Here is a 20,190-nt window from a genome sequence, read left to right as displayed (position 1 = left end):
AAACACTGATGACATCTAGTGCTTTGCACAAATAACTTTGATGTAAGACATACATAATTTAAGTGGGAAAGCTTAACATTTAGAATTTTATTTCTGTGAAAAATTTGTCAGACTTCTCCAGTATTAAAATATGAATAGTGTGTGCATTTTGTGCATATATGCATATGTGCATAAAATTATGCATGTCTATGTACATATAAATTTATGTATATAATACATGCACATATATAGTGTAGCTTTTGATTTCATTCAGAAATGCAATGTTACAAATTTAAAAAACACAGCTTCAGAAGAAATGCTTTGAAATGTTCACATTTTAAAATACAGCATAAGAATTTTGAATCATATTTGCAATGAAGTTTATGCAATATAAATTTGGAGTGAAAGTTGCTTGGAAATAATCAAATATTGTTTTTTTCTTGATTTTATTAGATTAAATATTGAACTTGATGAATCAGCAAACTTCTACTTGAAAGTACTGCAACTGTTCTTATCATCTCTGACTTGAAAACTTACTTATTTTATACCTCTTAAACAAAGAGGCAGCTTTCTGACAGTCACCAACTGTAAACTTAGGACCATACACAATAAATATAACCATTTCTCAGTCTCAGTGCTGGGCCCCAGCACCCTCATGCCAATAGTTGATAACATTGCTTGGCATTCTAATCCTGTTACAAGGTTTATGCCTTAAAAAGAAAGACTGGACCTAGCTGGAAACCTGATTTCTTTAGATACTGAAAAGGCTCACTGCAAAACACTGATGTACGTTTTTTTATAAAGTGGTCATCTTCTCTGTTGATTTGCCTCTGCTCACCTTGGGTCACACAAATTAAATGTGAAAATTCCTCTGAAAATTTTTCTCATTGTAGATGGGAGATTTAATCAGGTTAAACTGACAAAAGCTAATTCTTCAGTAAAATTGGATTTTTTTTTTCTCCTTTTCGTATCTTTGCCATGTGGTGTTCATTCAGCCATATCTCAACATTTGGTATGTGTTAGAATCATAGAATTAGAATCATTTAAGTTGGAAAAGACCTTTAAGATGATCAAGTCCAACTGTTAACCCAGGACTGCCAAGTCCATCACTAAAACCGTGTCCCTAAGCACTGCATCTATGTGTTTTTTAAACACCTCCAGGGATTGTGATTCCGCCATCTCCCTGGGCAGCCTGTTCCAGTGCTTGACCATCCGTTTCAGTGAAGAAATTTTTCCTGATATCAAACCTAAAGTTACCCCAGCACAACTTGAGGCCATTTCCTCTTGTCCTGTCACTTATCTGGGAGAAGAGACCAACACCCGCCTGCCTACAGCCCCCTGTCAGGCAGCTGTAGAGAGCAATAAGGTCCCTGCTGAGTCTCCTCCTCTTCGTGCTAAACAACCCCAGCTCCCTCAGCCGCTCCTCATAACACTTGTGCTCCAGACCCTTCACCAGCTCCGTTGCCCGTCTCTGGACACACTCCAGCACCTCAGCATCCCTCTTGCAGTGAGGGGCCCAAAACTCAGCTCAGCGTTCCAGGTGCGGCCTCACCAGTGCCGAGTACAGGGGGATGATCACTCCCCTTGTCCTGCTGGCCACACTAGTTCTGATACAAGCCAGGATGCTGTTGGCCTTTTTGGCCACCTGGGCACACTGCTGGCTAGTGCTCAGCTGGCTGTTGACCAAGTAACCCCAGGTCCTTTTCTGCCCAGCAGAAAATTATTCCTCTTGTTTTCTCTGAAGAGGCTGTTGGAGTTGCTGAAGGAGCTGACCCTCTCTTGGGAACTATTTTTATGTCTATAGGACAGCAGACTTCTCTGAGACAAGCAGACTTCAGATTTGCCATTTTGTATGTGCGTGGCAATTTTTTTCACTCCTCAATTTCAAAAAGAAGCCTTCACTAAAAGAGTTGGTATGACAGATATAATTCCTTCTGCAGCTTTAGGATGCTGATGCTGCTCCATGATCTGTACTCACACCTAGGCGAGATTTAACTGTAATTGTTCCCTTTCCATCAATGAATTCCATTGAGTAACTTGCTGAAAATTCTTGTATTCTGAGATTTTCTCTGAAAAGCTCAAAGCTTTCTGCTCTTTCTTCGTGTTTATTTTCTAGTGGAAAGAATTCTGTATGTCATCTTTAAAGCATAGGACTTCTCTCTTCCATGGTGATGCTTTTCCTATTTCTGAGACCAACATCTCATTTCAAAACCTTTAGTTAAAACTCTCTTACAAAAAAAAAAAAAAAAAAAGAAAAAGAAAAAAACCAAAAAGGTATGCAGCCCAGCTTCTGACCCTGTTCTCCAGCTGCCTGGTACTCTCTGACCATTTGATACAAATGAGATTCAGGGTTCTTGAGCTGAGTTTTCCTGTTAATTTGTTCCAGTCTCCATTAGGAATTATTCACTGATATTCTGATATTATTTAAAAAAAAGGGGGGGGGGGGGCGAGGGGGGGAGATAAATAACAATGGTAAAATTGTTTTCCCATAATTGCCAAGTATAGAACAAATTGGGAAGGAAATCTCCTTAAACTGAAATCTCTGAAGGGGAAGATGCATCACAAAATAGGTAAAGCTACTTTTGAATTGTTTTAATTTTTAGTTTAAGATGATAAAAGTTCTTACTGCAACTACTGATTTCAATGTCAACAGAAAGCCTCCACCAATTGGACTGGAAAATAACTGCAATTCCCAAAAGTTTGCTGTGGGTGGAAATAGAGAGTATTGTATTGTCTAGAACAAGAAATGTAACTACCATACTTGGAAACAGCAGAGCCATTAATATGCAGAAGGTGTGCTCAGGGCTGAGTTGGAGCTTTGGGGTTTTCTTTCCCTTGGAAATAGGAGCATGTATGTACAGCTTCAAACAGATGTGGATTAGTTTAATCCATAATTACTGGACCAGAATGAGTAAAATTTAGTAGATCCACATATTTCATTTTATGTACTATCCAAGTTGTTATATGGGGTTTTTAAGTTGCATGTTTTCCCTGGAGAGTATACTTTCTATTTGAAAGAAATATTTGTTTCCAGAACACATTTATATTCAGAAGAGAAATTATCATAGAGAGCCCAATTAACTCTGTTAAAATTTTCCTTCATGATAGAGTATGACAACTAAGATAGTAATCCAGCAGTATCAATTCAGTCTGATTAATTTAAGTGGACACTGAAACACTGTGTTTCTTGAACACCAAGTTGTTTTCTTGAAGGAAAGGTGCTCTCTGACTGTAAGCTCTATATTTATTCTTATACTGGTGCAATCTACGGTTAATCACCTACTTTGGTATGAACATACAGTGGACCTATACACCTTAAAAAGCCAACCGCCTTTGGTGTGTAATGTATGGGGTTTGATTACCCTTAAGACTTCTCACCATAAGGTGACATGGTCCTTTAAATTAATCAAAACTCAGATTTTTCATGCACACGTGTAGCTCACCTTACCAACCTGAAGGAATAAATACCTTCATTATCTGATAAGGGTAATGTAATTTAAGACTAAGCTGGTTTATACCAGGTGGTAACAACTAGAGTTCAGCTGAAAACTTCTGGGGAGAGCAGACTTGGGGCAGATTGCTTAATGGAAAAAGCAGCGGAAAGCTAGTGAAGAGGCTTCTGCTGAGTGGATCTCTGAGGCTCGCCAGGCCAGTCTGACTGAGAGATCCGTGTAAAGCAGTCACCTTTTAAGAAGATGCTCTTGGCAAAGGGAAAGGTTGCCCTATTTTGGATTTTTTCAAGGACAATGGGCTGACAGAGCGAGTGAGCAGCTACCAGGGTAGCAGGCAGACTGAGGCAGCAATGGAGGAACAGCATCAATTGGAGAAAGGTACCAATACACTGGTGGTACTTGGCTGTCCTCTTCTGCACAGACTAAAATGGAGCGCCCTATATCTAAGGAGACAGGCTCTTCCCGGATCATAAAATAATGATGAGGTTTGGCCCTGTTTTTTTAATTCTTAAGCCATCAGTCCCCTGTACACAAGAAAACTAGGTTGATTTTTTTAGATGTTTTTAACATGGCTTCTATTTTTATTGTTGCAGTTTCTGCCTGCAGTTGATTGCAGGTTCTACCAGAGGCTGTGTTTTGAAAGTCTGTCTGTAAAACCAGGGGATCATCATATGCTTTAGTGCCTTAATACTTCTGAGCAGCAGCCACTGCTCAAAAGCCTTGTTATGAGAAAATAGGAGTCTGAAGCGCTGCTTGGAACATTTTGTGAGATGGCAGTAATAGCCCCTTAGTCCCTAAAAGGCTTTTCTTTTCCTTCAGTAAGATGCATGGTGGCCAGTTTGACTCTCTTCCAAATACTACCTGAGGGGATACTGATAGGGAAGGAAAGTCTGGGTTTTCTTAAAGGGTTTTTCAGAGCTGAAAGCTTCGCGTTCTCAGAATTAGTAATTCAGCCACTCATAAAGGGAACATGGAGCATGCCATTTTCACTGCACGTGTAAACACAAGGCTGAGATCCTGCAGCCATGGAGGGGGACGAGCAGTAAGGCTGGTAGGCTCAGGGTCCTGTTGCAAAAGCCCTGAAAGCAAGAAGGATCCCATCTCAGTGTACTCTGCTTCCCAATTCACAGCTTGGAATAGGACAAAGGCACAGAAAAAATGGAGCATTACACTTAAAACTTGAAATAGGAGTCTTTCAGGGGTGTTATCATGAGTAGCAAATACTTGAGCAGATCAAACTTTAAGTTTGTCTTGTTCACTTGCTTTAAGATGCTGTGCATTAAAACCTCTAGAGGAGTCCTCCATGACCTCCTCTGCGGTTCAACATCCACATTTCTCTGTGGATATTCAGAAAAGAACTTACTAGGTCAGAACCAATGGTTTGTTAGTTAGTTATACCACAAATACTGCTTTTTCTGCCTTGTCCTTGGAAGGATGGATTTTGCTTACGGTCAAGTGCTGGGGATGGGGAGTCCTGGGGATGGCATTTGCTCACTCTTCTGATCTGTGTTACATTTCCACACAGCGGGTTATTTAATCTGTGGAAATATACACAGCCATTTGTTTACTGTATTTGCATTCAGTAATCAAACCTTGATGAGAGTTTGCAACAGTCCAAAGATACAAATAAATATTGTGAAGGATTGGTGGAGCTATTCACAGGAAATGTAAATTCAGACTCCATTGAGAAATTTGTATGTACCAATGGAATGGCTTACAGTTGACAGTGATGCAGTTCCTGTGTTGAAGGAACATATGTCTTAATAAATCCCGTATTATTGCTCTAGCTGACTAGGCACTTAGTGCTTGGGCCCTAAGTAATTCTTTGGTGGTCAGTGTGTAAAATCATGACCTGGTGATATTGCAAATTTTAACAGAGGCTGGGACTTTATAACCCTCTGAGAGTTACACGCATCTCTCTGACTTGATTTTATGGTTTAGGTGTATGTGGCTAAAATGCCTTGGAAGCCCTCAAGTTGTGTATGCAGAGCGGAGGAGATGAATGTGATTGCAGAGTTTGGTGTTCAGCACAGGTAGGACGAGATCCTGGGTTTCTCACTTTGATTCTGTTGCAGGTAGAGAGAGAGAAGGCCATTCTCCTGGCCAACCTTCAGGAGTCTCAGACACAGCTGGAGCACACCAAGGGAGCCTTGACTGAGCAACATGAGCGAGTCCACAGGCTCACGGAGCATGTCAATGCCATGAGGGGGCTGCAGAGCAACAAAGAGCTAAAAGCTGAGCTTGACTGTGAGAAGGGCCGAGACCCCGGTGAAGAAGCACATGACTATGAAGTGGACATCAATGGTTTGGAGATCCTAGAATGTAAATACAAAGTAGCTGTTACGGAGGTGATAGACCTTAAAGCAGAAATCAAAGCCTTAAAGGAGAAATATAATAAGTACGTGGAAAATTATACTGAAGAGAAGGCCAAGTATGAGAGCAGAATCCAGACTTATGATGAGCAGGTGACAAGCCTGGAAAAATCGACCAAGGAAAGCCAGGAAAAAATGGTCCACATGGAAAAGGAATTGCAAAGGATGACAAGCATAGCAAATGAAAACCATAATACCCTCAACACCGCCCAGGACGAGCTGGTGACGTTTAGTGAGGAGCTGGCTCAGCTCTACCATCACGTCTGCCTGTGCAACAACGAGACACCAAACAGGGTTATGTTGGACTATTACAGGCAAAGCAGAGTCACCCGCAGTGGGAGCCTGAAGGGACCAGATGACCCTCGAGGCCTCCTTTCCCCGCGGCTCGCCAGAAGGGGGGTGGCATCACCTGTAGAAGCCAGGACCCCAACCGAACAGGTGACGAAAGAGGCCACGGAGCCTGGCAAAGAGCAAAGCCCAACAAAAACACCCACCATTTCTCCTGTCATCACAGCCCCTCCTTCCTCTCCTGTCTCCGATACCAGTGACATCCGTAAAGAGCCCATGAACATCTATAACCTCAATGCCATAATAAGGGACCAAATCAAGCACTTGCAGAAGGCTGTCGATCGGTCGCTGCAGCTGTCGCGCCAGCGTGCTGCAGCTCGGGAGCTGGCGCCTATGATCGATAAAGACAAGGAGGCCTTAATGGAAGAGATACTGAAACTGAAATCGCTCCTGAGTACAAAGCGGGAACAGATCGCAACCCTGAGAGCAGTGCTGAAAGCCAACAAGCAGGTAAGATGCTAATAAAGCAGTCAGTTGGGAATGCCTGCTATTTATACAGGTCACTTGCAAGCAGGAGTATTTCAGAAGAGAGATTTTACTCACAGGCTATTTAGCCCGTCTCTCAATCACGGTGAGGGCAGGCCTTTCTTCCCTCCCTCCTCACCTCCTCTTTAAGCTCTTCAGTGCTGCTTTTCTCAGCACCTGCTATTTACCAAGGGCACAGGCAGAGGAACCTTTCCTGTGGAGTGAGAGAAAAGCTGAGGGGCTGCTAGTATTATTGCAAAATGATAAGATTGCCAACACTGGAAAAGAAAATGGAGTGTGCATGGAGAGGCTCCCAGGGGCGTGCTGGCCCTCTGCCAGCGCAGGTACTGCTGGAGCGGTGGGGAGGGCAAGCGTAGGGGAGGCCACCTGGGCCAGCACCTCAGCAGCTGCAGGTGGTCCTGCCAGTGGGGTCTAGCAGGGCTGGTGGTGCCAACAACCCATTTCATTTTGCTTGGCTCTTGGTAATACTCCGCAGGCTGCAAAACTTGTATGCCCCCCAGCAGATTTAAGGGGGTGAAAGATAAGTGCCATAAAAGCTAAAGTGTGCCTCAGGAAGAGAACGGCAGGTGTTAAGAGTGTGACCAGTGGCTTTGGACAGAAACTGAGCATTTATTTGATGAGACAAAAGGCAAAGTACCGAGTTATTTTCATTACAGGTAGTTAGAATTTTTTTAACTGATTTTTCCTTTTTAGTCAGAAATAATGTCTCCTGCCATTGTCACGTTTTTAAACCTTTGAGAAATAAAATCAGCATTTTTTTTTTTTATGAAAAAGAACATCACTAAATGATAAAGCTGAATGAAGCAGTAACTATGATTTTTTTATTTTGAGAAGGATTTGTTATAAAGTTGTATTTTAAGATAATAAGCCATTTCAAATTATAATTTAAAAAGGTTTCCATCTTAAAAAAGTAATGAAATCTCTTTATTTTTGATGTTTCATCAATGCAAATAAGCTGAGAATTATCACATTTTATATCAAATGCCAAAAGTGGACCATGTAATGGTGTGCTTTTCAGAAGTACTGTTGACTTTTTTTGCATAATATATCCTCCCAAGCTCTTTGTATCCGTTAGATTCCAGGTCTGCAGATACTTCAAAAGAAGTTAAATTTAAGCATGCAAACAGTTTTATTTACTTCAGTGCCTCTCCTTATGCCCAGGATTTAACCTGAATGCAAGAGGATACAGCCTCAGAGTCATTGTTGCAGGTGCTCTGGGACTTTCTCCAGTTAAAACCAGTGCAGTGATCACCACGTGGGGGGCATGAATCCTGAATTAACAACTTGGGATACTATTACCTGATAACAGTGATGGGATTTCAGTGTTAAAGTTCCCAATAGCCAAGAAACAAGACAGTTTCAAGTTTAATCGGTTGTTGTGTCTGCAATCGCGTTTCTAGCGTATTGGGGATTTTGAAATCACAGCAATATTTCAATATATAGAGTCTTTTATAGCATTTCCCCCCTCCAATACAACATGTGTTAAATATTAATTCAAGTAATTAAAGACCATCTCTAGCTAAGCAATAATAATAGCTCTGAGCAATCATACACGGATTTTCCATGTAATTAAAATGTAATTAAGATATAATTGAAGTATATCAATTTAGATTCCAAATTAAAGATTTTTTTTCCATTAGCATAGAGCTGTCATTTATTTTTTGATACTACCAGAGAATCTAACTCAGTCTTACTCTTTTATTGCTGTCAGAAATAGAGCATCATCCTTAAGTGTGCTCACTGAAATGGATAAATAGCTTTGCTGGGTAAGGAGGCACTATTAACTAAACTTCTATTTATCGGATAGCAACGTAGATATTGGTAGCTGTATAACTGGATATAGAATCTTGCAATACTGCTCATGCAAACCAAATATCTACATCCTCAAACTTTCAAGTTAAATGACATAATTATATATAAATATATAATTATATATATTTATATATAATATATAAAGTATTTAAAATAAATATGTATTTTAATATATATGTGTAAAAAACGTAAAAGGGAAGAGGAAATTTAAAGTTACAGAGAGGGAGGTGAGTTTTATTATGCGCTAGCAGTACTGCCAGCCTGAAGCTATGGGTATATCCCAGGACCCAAAGCACATCTCATGTTCAAAAAACAGGAGCCAAGATTCATTCCCCTGACTTCTTCCGCTCCAAAATAATGCTTTTAAGCAGAAATAAGCTGGGAATATTTTTTTTTTCCTTTGTGGGTTTCAGTTTAGACGAGCCTAAAGAGGACATCTAATTCAGTTTTTCACGTTTGCTCCACAACCACAAGAGCTAGAATTTTGCTGTTTTTTTTTTTTTTTAAACCCACCTTCCCTGAGCCCTAATAAAGCGACATTAATATGAAACTATGCATTTTCATCCCTTACGTGGCACAGTGAGACCATGCTGGTGCCCAGGGTAGCAGGGGAGAGCTGCAGGGAGGCCCCTTGGTGAGGGAAGCTTGCAGCTGGCGGGGGGCTGGATGCCCTGGCCCATCCTCAGCCTCCTGATGGGCCAGATCACATCTCATCGTGCTTTGTAGCAATACTGTTACAGAACATCTGTATTTATTAGCACTCCAGAGACACTTTAGGTGAAGCTTTTTTGGTTGGAGTAATACGGAAAAGCAAGGTGAACACAACAAACGCACTGTAAAAATAGCAAGACCTGGCCTTCCTAGAGCATCTCACCATTCAGATCCAGGGGTGAAGACCAGCAGCAGGTCCCTGGGTCGGGTATTTTGGGCTACACTTAAGCAGAGAAATCGCACCCTTAACCAGGGAAGCATGTGTGCTATTTAGTGACCACCACAGAGGCATTGCAACATCAGATCAAAACCAGAATCATACAGTTTTCCTGGTGATACACTTGGGCGCAGTGTGCTGACGTACTGTTAATTATGCAGGGGCAGATGGTTCATCGGGAGAGAAAAAGAGCAAATGGAATTTCTGCCTCCTAACTTGAATTGTTTCCAGTTCTCTTCACCATGACTTGTCCGACTGCAGGAGAGCCCTGAAGGTGTCTCTGTTTCTGTCTCTTGCTGCAGTGCACCTGGCACTCCAGCAGTGCAGCTACGCCTTTTAATTCTTTAGCAACATACAATAAGTTTCTGCTTGAACCTGACAAGCTGTTGCCTAGTTCAAAGCATTTGACAATATCTGATATTTCTTTTTATTCTATCTGTGTTTTCTTTAGTAATATTTTTATATAAACATTTTAGTGTTAGGCTGAGCTGCGAACAGACTACACAAAATTCTGTAACACAAACAAGACAGCAAGATTTGCTGTAAGAAGCTGCAAATCTAATCCCGTGAAAATGGATTATTAAATCGATTGCTCAGGATAGCAAGGCACATATATCTTGCTAGCTTGCTTGCTTACCTTATCTTGATTTATGTATCCATTTATTCATAGCCATAATTACTGTGTCAGCACCAGTCTTGTGGAGCAAACCCAAGTAGCATTAACATTAACAAGTAGCATAAATTGTAAAGTAATATCAAATTAACGATACAGTAACTTTTAGGACCAGTTCAATAATGGTTTTGATTTTGATTTCTAATAACACACAGAAAGCAAAGCTGCCTGTGAGGGAAATTTAATATCCTAAAGTTCTGATTGAAAAATGATTGGTTGTTCTCATAGGTAGATGGTTCGATGGGAAGGAGTTGAGTCAGTAAGACCTTCACATCTGCATTGGCAGTAACTATGGTGTCTCTACCTCCCATAACGGAGAAACCCATAAAAGTCCTTCAGAAAAAATAACTTCATAACCCCAGACATACAGTGCCTTATCTATAAACAAATGCTCCGATATTATATAGACAGAATACGGTAGAATTTCTGCTGGGAAAGTGAGGCTGAATGAAAAGATCCAGTACCACATACAATTTGTGCACTAAAATAACAGACTTTGTGCTTTCTTGTGTAAAAAAGACAATGCTTTCTTGTGTTAAAAAATACCACTGTAAGACATAATATTCTTTCATCAACTATTTTTTTACTTGGTGTGCTGCTCACACTGTTAATGTAAAGTAAATGGGATACGGAGTCATCATAGAATATGGATATATAGAGAAAATCATAGATTTCAGGATTAAGGTGGCAACCCCTAGGCAGCTGGATTTGGGCAAACATCTCTTCTGTAAATATAAAGAGAGGGTTGGAAAGGATGTTCTGGCAGAGCCTGGAGCGCTGGGGCTCAGGTGTGCGCTCACCTCAGCCTGTGTAGCTCCATGACTGGGTTTTGGGGTAGGGGGTGCTCAGCTCTGTGTGCCCCAGCTCTCTTTTCCTTGCTTTTCTTGTTTCACACACCACAGAAGCCCAGGTGCTGGAACTCTGTGCTCCCTCCTGGCCTCACTGTCAGCTCCAGGTGATGTCTTCTGCACAGCAAATGCTACGTTCTCTGCAAGCTGTTAATCCCATGCCTTCAGGTGGCTCACTGAGCAGCTGGGTAGTTTGTTTGCCCAGTTCCTTGGCATGACTGGTCTGACAGGAGTGTCATTAGCCCCTCTCCTGTCTTATTGCATTATTTATTTCACTGAAGAGTATTCACACATTTTTCTGAGTTTTCACCTTTTTTCTTGTGCTCCCCATTTCCAAGTGTGTTGATCAGAAGCTGTATTTTTACATGGATCAAAGTTCTTTAATTTCTCTAATACAGTTTTGTAGTTACCCATAGTTTAAAAACAAATGCTTCAGAAAAAAACCTGTTAAAAACAAAGCCAGTCCTAGGCACCTGCTTCCTTCTGGTACCTACTGCTTAGACTTTTATTTGCCCCATCCTTCCCTTCAGAGCACTCTCTGAATGCACCATTTGCCCTAGGTCTTTAAAATCTAGATTATCCTACAGAACTGGTTTCAGGCACAACCACACATATAGAGCTCAGCGGGTACGATTTTGGAGACTAGAAAAATTTAGACTATAGCTGGTGCTGGAGGAAGAATAAGATGAAGCTAGGTACCTCTGAAAGATGGAGTCCAAGTTCCCTTTCTCCCCTCAGCCCCACTATCCATTACATATTCTGGCTTCAGGGTACTTCAGGCAAGTTTTCTGACTCTTCAAACTCCCCAAACTGGTTCCAGTAGGCACAGAAGAAAACCACCAGGTGTGCATAGGGTAGGGTTGGGGAAAGGCTGGGTAATTAATCGTTTGGCAGCAGCTAACCAATATAAATTGACTTAGCTGCACTGTAAAATGGCAGCCTCTGAGCTGAGGAGTCTGACAGCAATTGGCTTCAGTCAGCATCCAGGTCCCAAACCAATGAGCTGTAGGTAACCTGAACATCTGCACCATCCGGTGCCCACCAGCTCTTACAAGGACCTCCTGGGTGCACACTGCCTCATGCTAACGTGGTGCCCTGCTGCTCTGCTGGCCCTGGCTGCAGGTTTCCAACAGCAGCTCTCATAGCTTGCTTCCCCTTCTTTCTTCTCTTACTTATTAAAAACACATTTTTGTTAGTTTTATTTGCCTCTTCAGTAGAGCTCATTCATTATTTGCTTAGGGGACTTTGAGAGGGGAGACCCTCACCAGCCTGCAAAGGGGTGTGTTCAAAAACTTGTTTGGTGCATGGAGAGCCACCGGGAATTTCCAATAGGTTTTGTAATTTATGCTTTGTTTTCTATGTATTATTATATGGAAAACTCTTAACAAGGAGAAAAAAAAGGTTTGAAGATCTGACACAGTCCTTCCTCTGTTACCTTTGTTCAACAAGTAAATTATATTTCTAAGTTATTTTTCATCCTGTGGTGTTACACGTCCATTTAACTTATCCTGACATCCAGACTGAAATGTCTGTCTGATCATTGTGCACTGTTTCACTGATGTGCAAATTGTTGGGTTGACACGGAATATGTAATCCCACTGCTCAAACAATTTAACATGCTTTTTTAAAAAAGTCTAGCATTAGGTAGCACATATCTTTAAGTCATTTTCATTCCTAAACAAAGGAAAATCTTTACATGAATTCTGTATTTGAAAATGAGGTACGATAGGTTAAGTGACATGGGGCTGTATTTCTCTTGCAAAGCAAAGAGATCAGAGTTCCTGGCTTAGGGACAAAGCAGAACTCAGTTTGCACTATAGAGTCTACCTGTGCTCTCATAAATCACTTCTGCCTCATTAGTCACCTGAAAATTCTTAAATAAATCTGATTTAATCATATCTATTAAATATGAATTTGTCCTTTCATGCACTGTTTCCTAGATTTCCCTGCAGAAATGTAGTTTTATTAAACATGGTTAATTCGTCTCCATGTTAATTTACGAGTGTACATTTTTGCTCATAGCTGAAAAGATAGAAAGCTGACGATTTCAGCTTTAGCTTGCCAAGGTGTAGGGTGGTGTCTACCATCCTACATTATACCAAAGCATTTGTCAGCAAGGTTGAGAAAAGCTGCATTTATTTGAATATATCCCTAAGGGTTGATTTTTTTAACATGTATTGCTGATGCTTTCACATTTGGCATGGAAAAAGCCATCTATTTAAAATGACGGGTAGTTACTAGTGATTTTTTAAAATCTTTTCCCTCAATGTAAACTAGTGTGAAAGCAGAGAAAACATTATTGGTAAATATGCAATATGAAAAAAATATTGAATTATTTTAACACTTCCATTTCTAACTTGCTGTTACCAGACCCAAATAAACAGAGTTGTATTTTAGTAGGAGATGCTAATATGCACTTTGTTAAGAGACATTGTTAGTGGGAAACATACTGAGTTTCAGAAAACTGAGTTTAAAATAGGTTTCCAACTGTTTGGCCATTACCACCTTGTGTCACATCCCCTTGCTGGTCGCTTTAAACTGATGTTCTTCGACACTTCTCTCCCTTGGTGGTGGCTCAAGAACCCACAAGATCAAGAGGGGAAATTGATTGCCTGTATGAAATGCTGCAACTTTTTAAGCACTAAATGAAGTAAAAAAACACCCATAACCCCCACTGAGTAAATGTAAAAGGAATCATTTTTTCTTCACCTCATTCAATGGCAATAATTATAAACGTATCATAGCAGCAGTAGGCATAAAGCCTCTACAAAACTGTGTATTTTGAATAACTTCAAAATGATACTACAAAAAGCTCAAATCTTGCAAAAATAAGACAAATGTAACTATTAAAAGTAGTAGGGTAGTAAATTTACTGGATGAAATTGAAAAAAGACAAGAGGGAGCAGAAAAAATTAATGAATAGGATGACTACAAAGCACTGCTTTCCTCTTAAGGGAAAATTATAATTTCCACTTCTTTTGTTTTTGTTGCTGTTGTAGGGGGTTTTTTTAATTGTTTCTTTGTTTTGGTTTTTTTTGTAGTGGTTGAAACTGCCAAAATAATGCCGGTTTGCACAACAGTAGGCATTGCCAGTGCTCAGACATCAAAGCAAGCTGTCAGGTCCTGGCAGTCACCTGGCCTGAGGAAAACCTCAGTTGGCAGGGAGCATGAGCCCAAACACCTTAGTTCACACCTTGGCTACAGAGGCCAAGTCTCACGTGCCGTGTGGCCTCCTTCCAGTGTGGTGAGCGGGCACACCTGGTTGTTTACTGCAGCTCAAACAACGTGGTAGCAGCTCCTTAAGCTGTAGTAATTTACTTGCCTGAGTCCTCAACACAGCTGCACAGTTTTGAAGAGACATTTAAGGCGTCAACTTGCTGCCAGTGCGTTGAAATTGGCTTTGTCCTTTGAAGTGCTTACCCCTTTTCCTGGTTTCATGGAGTACAACTTAAAAGCAGATATTCAAGGGTGCAGTGTGATGAAGCTCAGATCTAACTTCTTTTACTGTGTGAATGAAGAGGAAATCAAAATTAAAATAAAACAGGGCATCTTAGCTGTTTTCAGATATCTGTCTCATAAGTATATGTCCTTTTGTGTCTTTTCAGACAGCTGAAGTGGCACTAGCCAATTTGAAGAATAAATACGAAAATGAAAAAGCAATGGTAACTGAAACCATGACCAAACTACGGAATGAATTAAAGGCTTTGAAGGAAGACGCAGCCACTTTCTCATCCTTGAGAGCAATGTTTGCAACCAGGTAGGGGAAATGGTGTCACCTTCTGGCTCAGCACTGTGAAAGTGAACATGTGTGTGCAAAGTGAGAACAGACTTAGCCCTGTATGTTGGGTGTTTAGGAGGAGAGACAGAAATTATTTTCTGCAAGGTCGGAGGTTTGCTGGATGAAGGTGAACAAGTCTTAGAGTGCACACTGTGCAAAACCCGCAAGCTTTCAAGTGCTACTGAGATGCATGTCTTGGAAAATAAAGCTGGAAAATAGCAATGTCAATACAACCTTGAGCAAAGTATAAATGCCAAAGTATGCCTGCAGTGTATTTGCATTTATAGGACTTTTTAAAGTGGAAATCAAAAAGTAGATTTATGTGACTGATCTTTGCATTCAGAAGTACGCAGAGATTCTGTCATGTAAAGCTATCACATGGTTAATGATGATCTTCGGAATCCCATGTTTTCATTATTGTGAGATTTATTACTTACCACTAGTAAAATCTGTTTCATCAACCAGCTCATGCTGTAATCCAGCACTAATAATTGTGAGGCCATTGCAATTTCCCATTCCAACATGAGTTCTTATTTTCTCCCACTGTGAGATTCAATTTATTATCTTCTCCTTCACAGGATAAAAGTTTCACTTATCTTCTCTAACATAGTTCCTCCTGGCAGAACAGTAATTAATCATCTCTCATCTTTCCTTCACCCACACCTTCTTCAGAAGAGCTTTTGGGTTTAGCTGTGTTTTAAAAGATTATCTAAAAATAATTTCTTTAAAGATCCAACACTTTCATCAATAAATTCTTAAATCCCAAATATGCAAGGAAATTAGTATCCTCAGGAAATTATTCTGTTATATCAAGGCTTTCCACCACCCACCACCCCTTATGGTCAAACACAATGCAGATTTCTTGCTTGTGCTTGAGTCTATAAGTAAAAAGATGACTTTGTGCTTCATGCCAAAGTCTGCCTAGTGCTCCCTGCAGTATATAGGTGCCATCTTAACCTCTTCCAGGCTTCTAATGCCCTTTGTTGCTTAATGACAGTGGCAGCAGTAGCTGGGAGAGGTGGGAAGGAACGAGAAGGGACATTTACAAGCCATAACATTGGTGCTGTGTACAAATTCATCATAGGTTCATCATCAGAAGAGTACATGTAGTGCCATAATGGAAATGAAGAACCAACTCAGCAGGTGGTGTGAACCAAGGTAGCTCCATTGATTTCATTGGTATCTAAACACTTTCTTCAAGAAAGGAAAGTTGTGTGTGTGTATTAGAAATTCATGTGTTGAACTTTACTTGCAAGCTAATTCCCCTAGGAGATACATGAATGTACTAACTCTATAAGACTATCTGGAAGGCTACTAACTCCAGAGGAGAGGAGTGGCATCATGAGCATAAAGCAAACAAGGGTCTTGTGTGGAGCATAAATCATGAACCTACAAGGTAAAAGCAGTTTGCAAAGATTTAGAAGTTGTTACTTAAAGGGAATGCTACGTTGTTGGTGTATTGAATGCTCCTTATCCTATTTGGGCATCCTGAGTGCACACTTTGGCTGAGTTTAAGGCATGTCCTAAAGCTGGTGGGAGACAGCAGCATCTTGTCTTTGAGAATTAGGCTTAAGTAAGGACATTCATCTAGGTATCTTTTCTAGATGTCTTGTGTGTAGGATGCAATGAAGCTTCTGTTTTCTTCTATGAACTACAAAGGGAATCAGTGTGCCTTGCTGAGTTACAGATTTCCTCTTTGTAAATGTCTAACGTTAGTAGAGATAAACCCCGCTGTCGCAAATGAGTGGTTTAGGGTCGCTTAAAGAATTACCATCAAAGGTATTAACGAAAATAGTTTTAATATGAATTTGTGGGAGTGCAACTTCAAAGTTTGATGACAATGGTCAATTATTATATGGATGATACACAAAATGAAAAATCAAATTAAAATCAAGTTAGAATTGTGCTGCAATGGTTTACACAGGGACCAAAGACGTAAAAGAGTAAGGGAGACCCTCCCATTGAGTCACAAGGTTCAGAGTGGACCCCTTTGCTTTCTAAACTCTTGATAGAGCTCAGAGCAGCTGGGTCCAATCCTAGTCTCAGACTTAGGACAACATATATAGAGATATATGTATGTAGAGAATGAAGGTTTCTTCACAGTTTAAGGTTGATCACAAGATTTTAGCAGCACTTACTCATCAATTAACATTTACAAAGTGAATCAACAGGATTCACTGCAAATGTAACTGATTTAATTATGGATCTGAAATAATAACACTTATACTGTACTGGTTATGAGGTATCTAAATCAATTCACACATACACAAGCACACAAAGGGGCAGGTGTATAGCTATATATGTACAAATGTACAAAGTTGTATACCTATTAAAAGTTCCCCTCAAGTTTAGTGAAATATTCATGCTGAATGCCTCTGCATTTCTCAACAGGCGAAGGGTTGAGCCCTGAGGAGCAGGGGTATCAGCCCAGGCTCTGTCGTCAGCTTTCGGTGATGGTCCCCTTAGTATTGCAAACTTGGCAGTTTGTGAGCTCTCCCCTCAGCGAGAGATACTGATCGCAGCCTGCAGCGGTCCAGGAGAACTCAAAGGGTCTCACTTAAGACCACTGTTTATAGAGTTGGAGATGATTGATTTCAGTCATCTGTAAAATTCCATCCTGGACGTAATCTGAGTTGGTCATTTTTCAGTGACTATGGTACCATTTCGCTCAGGCTACAATTTAGGTCATGAATGTCCCAGGGCTGTCAGAGGGTGACTGATCATCATTTTTGTTTTCACCTTTGCCAGGCAACAGGAGTTCCTGGTACAGGTAGAACCATTCCCCACTTAGTCATTCAAGAATTGCTGGTACGGTGAAGGGGTGCTTAACTGCCCAACTCATTACTCAAATGCCAAGGCCCAATGGGGATTCCTGAGATCGTAGAGGAGCCCAGAGAAGGGGGTGAGATGCATCATCACACCCACCTGAAGCATCTACTGTTGTTGGTAAACTCCATTCTGTAGTGATTAAAAAGTCAGTACATGGACTATGGAATGTATTTCTGCCCTTGAGGTCATAAGTTTTGCCTAGTATTACCTGAGCACAGTTATAAAAAGTCATTCACTGCAAGGTCTTGTGCATCAGTGTGCTCCTATTGATTTTTCTGTTGTAAAATATTCCTTTTCCTTCCTTCCCTGGAATATAATGGCCTTTATAATTAAATCAGTCTTCCTAAATGTTCAAATCATCGACTCATTCTGAATAGTCCATTTGGAACAGCAGTTATTTAAACGACAGAGAGCTGATATACTCTAGATGTCTGTTGAAGAGAAATCTGTTTGAAAATACAAGACTGTAAGATTCTCCATGCAGTAACATTAGGTGCAATAGCAACCTTCAGCATAAAAAAGCAATTGCTTAGTCTTCTGTTGAATAAAACAATGGTTTCCATGGTTATCCTGCATCACATGGTACTTACTCCTGAATTTGTACTGTAGGGAGAACATTCTGCTGATAGTAGAGCTATGTTATAGACCTGAAAATTATTTCATGTACTGTTTGATAGAGCAATATGCTTTCTCTTTCATAAACCATTCTTTTCTGTTCATTTGGTCCCCAAATGGTTGTTCATTCTGGTGCTGAACTGCACAGTTTGTTCCTCAAATGCACCAGATAAAGGTCATGCCATGTTATAAGGACAACACAGCACACCTGTTTCTGGACTGAACAGCAAAAACACTTTTCTCCAAATCTCCCCTATACAGAAAGCAGGAGCCATCCTTTTTCTGTGTTTTCCCCTTACATTTGTGTATGTTTCCAATCCTTAAGCTCTTTCTTCAGTTCTTCTCTCCTTCCACTCAAAAGTCCATCCATTCTGCTTGCATCTCTACTTTTGCTCTTTTTCCTTCTGGGACTATTTTTTTTTCCCAATCCAAAATCTCTGTGGTTCTGATCTCTACAGCTTTTTTCTTACCTATTCATTAGCCTTATGATTCCTTTCTGAATTTACTACAGACCTGTCAAGAATATGTCCTCAATACAGTTCAAGCTCCCTTTTCCCCAAAGATCTCTCTTAAAAAAGAAAGCAGCAGCATATAAAACCTTCTTTCCTGTGGGATGCATGGTGTTGGCAGAGCAGATTTGAAGTTCCTGTTTGATGCCAGGGCCATGTGCTGCCCATCAGATTTGCAGCTCCTGCCTTTAGCCTGCTTGTTTTGCCCTGGGCTGCTTCTGGTAGTAATAAACTACCAGAAAAACTGGTAAAAAACTGGTAAACTACCAGAAAAACTAAAAAAAATGGTGAGAGCCTTTTCTGTTCGGCCTGTCATTGCCCCTCACTCCAACCCTGAGCTGCTGACCCACGGCAGGAGCTGTGAGAGTGTCAGGCAGTGAGACAGGTGGCCAGCACTCATCTAGAGGGCAAATGAAAAATAAATTCTTTAAAACATTAGTTTTCCAGTCTAGAATAGGAGTTGCCCAGGAAAGGAAGGGAAGTCTTGTGCTGAAGGAGAGAACATACTTTTAAAGCAGGATCCTAAAGGGATTCAGGCAGCTAATTTCACTGAGTCCATCTACTTGCTTGCTTTCCCAGCCTCAACAGAGATACTCAAAAGGAGAGAGGAAATATTACTAGTGATATTGCCAAAGTCCTGACGCTGCATGCATTGATTTTATTCGCCGTCCATCAAAACGTTTTCTTATGATTAATATTTAATGAAAAACGTGTACTGAAGAGATGGACTAGGAAGTGCAGACAGGTCCTGGATCTATCCTAGATGAGAAAACGTTTATGAGCAGAAGAGAATTATGTTTATATGGCTAGAGCAGGAGCCTGTCACTGTCAGCATGACTGGGTTTTAGCTCAAGATCTGCTATGATTTATGTTACCTAAATTATGCATAAACCTGACTCGGTATTTGGTTTGCCTTCCTAGATGAGAGAGACAGATGGAACTAGAATTCCCTTAAACTCCTATATAAGCTTATTGGATCAGTTAATACAAAATAAGTGGGCTTGTCTGTCTATCTGCTTCCTTACTGAGACAAGAGAAATGAGAAAGAGATGAAATCTTGACTTTTGCTCTGGCATTAAGTAGACCAGCAGACAGCAAGATAAGGGTGCTGTTTATTTAATAGTTACTGGTAGCTTACACCTGTCCTGGGGCAAGAGACAAATTTAGAAAGAGCTGACTCAGCAGGACATAACCTAACTTCCGTTATTCACTACTGTGTGAGTACTTCTGAGAGACCCTCTTGGAACCCTGATGCATCCTGGAGCCCTGCTCAGTCCACAACGGTTTGTGCTGTGTCAGGTTATCTCTCTTAGGAGCTCTTAACCTTTTTCTTCTTTGGCATACTGTGAGACTTCACAAACATTTGTAAAATGTGTAGGCAAAAGGCAATTTGGGTGAGTGTAATGCATTTTTCTTTTTTAATAGGCAGCACTTCTCTCTTAATCCCACACTTGCATGTAGCAGGGAATATTTCAGTGAAGGGAAATGCCGTGGCTGCAAGCAGTAGCTGCCTCCCACTACATGGAATAACCTTCACTGCTGCAGATTCAAGGAGATCTGA

At 40.7% G+C, this 20,190-nt stretch overlaps 1 protein-coding gene across 5 annotated transcripts in view; it reads left to right on the top strand.

The window, feature by feature from the left end:
- BICD1 (BICD cargo adaptor 1) overlaps positions 1-20,190 on the top strand; it is a 190,936-nt gene that overhangs the window by 140,125 nt on the left and 30,621 nt on the right. For all 5 annotated transcript variants that reach the window (XM_027793027.2, XM_055807813.1, XM_027793024.2 and 2 more), the window contains exons 5-6: positions 5,507-6,601; positions 14,504-14,655. In XM_027793027.2, the coding sequence (XP_027648828.2) occupies positions 5,507-6,601; positions 14,504-14,655 (1,247 nt within the window). The remainder of the gene's footprint in view (positions 1-5,506; positions 6,602-14,503; positions 14,656-20,190) is intronic.

Source organism: Falco peregrinus, chromosome 6, assembly GCF_023634155.1.
Source record: "Falco peregrinus isolate bFalPer1 chromosome 6, bFalPer1.pri, whole genome shotgun sequence".
NCBI lineage: Eukaryota > Metazoa > Chordata > Aves > Falconiformes > Falconidae > Falco > Falco peregrinus.
This window is presented reverse-complemented; position numbering and strand designations above follow the sequence as displayed.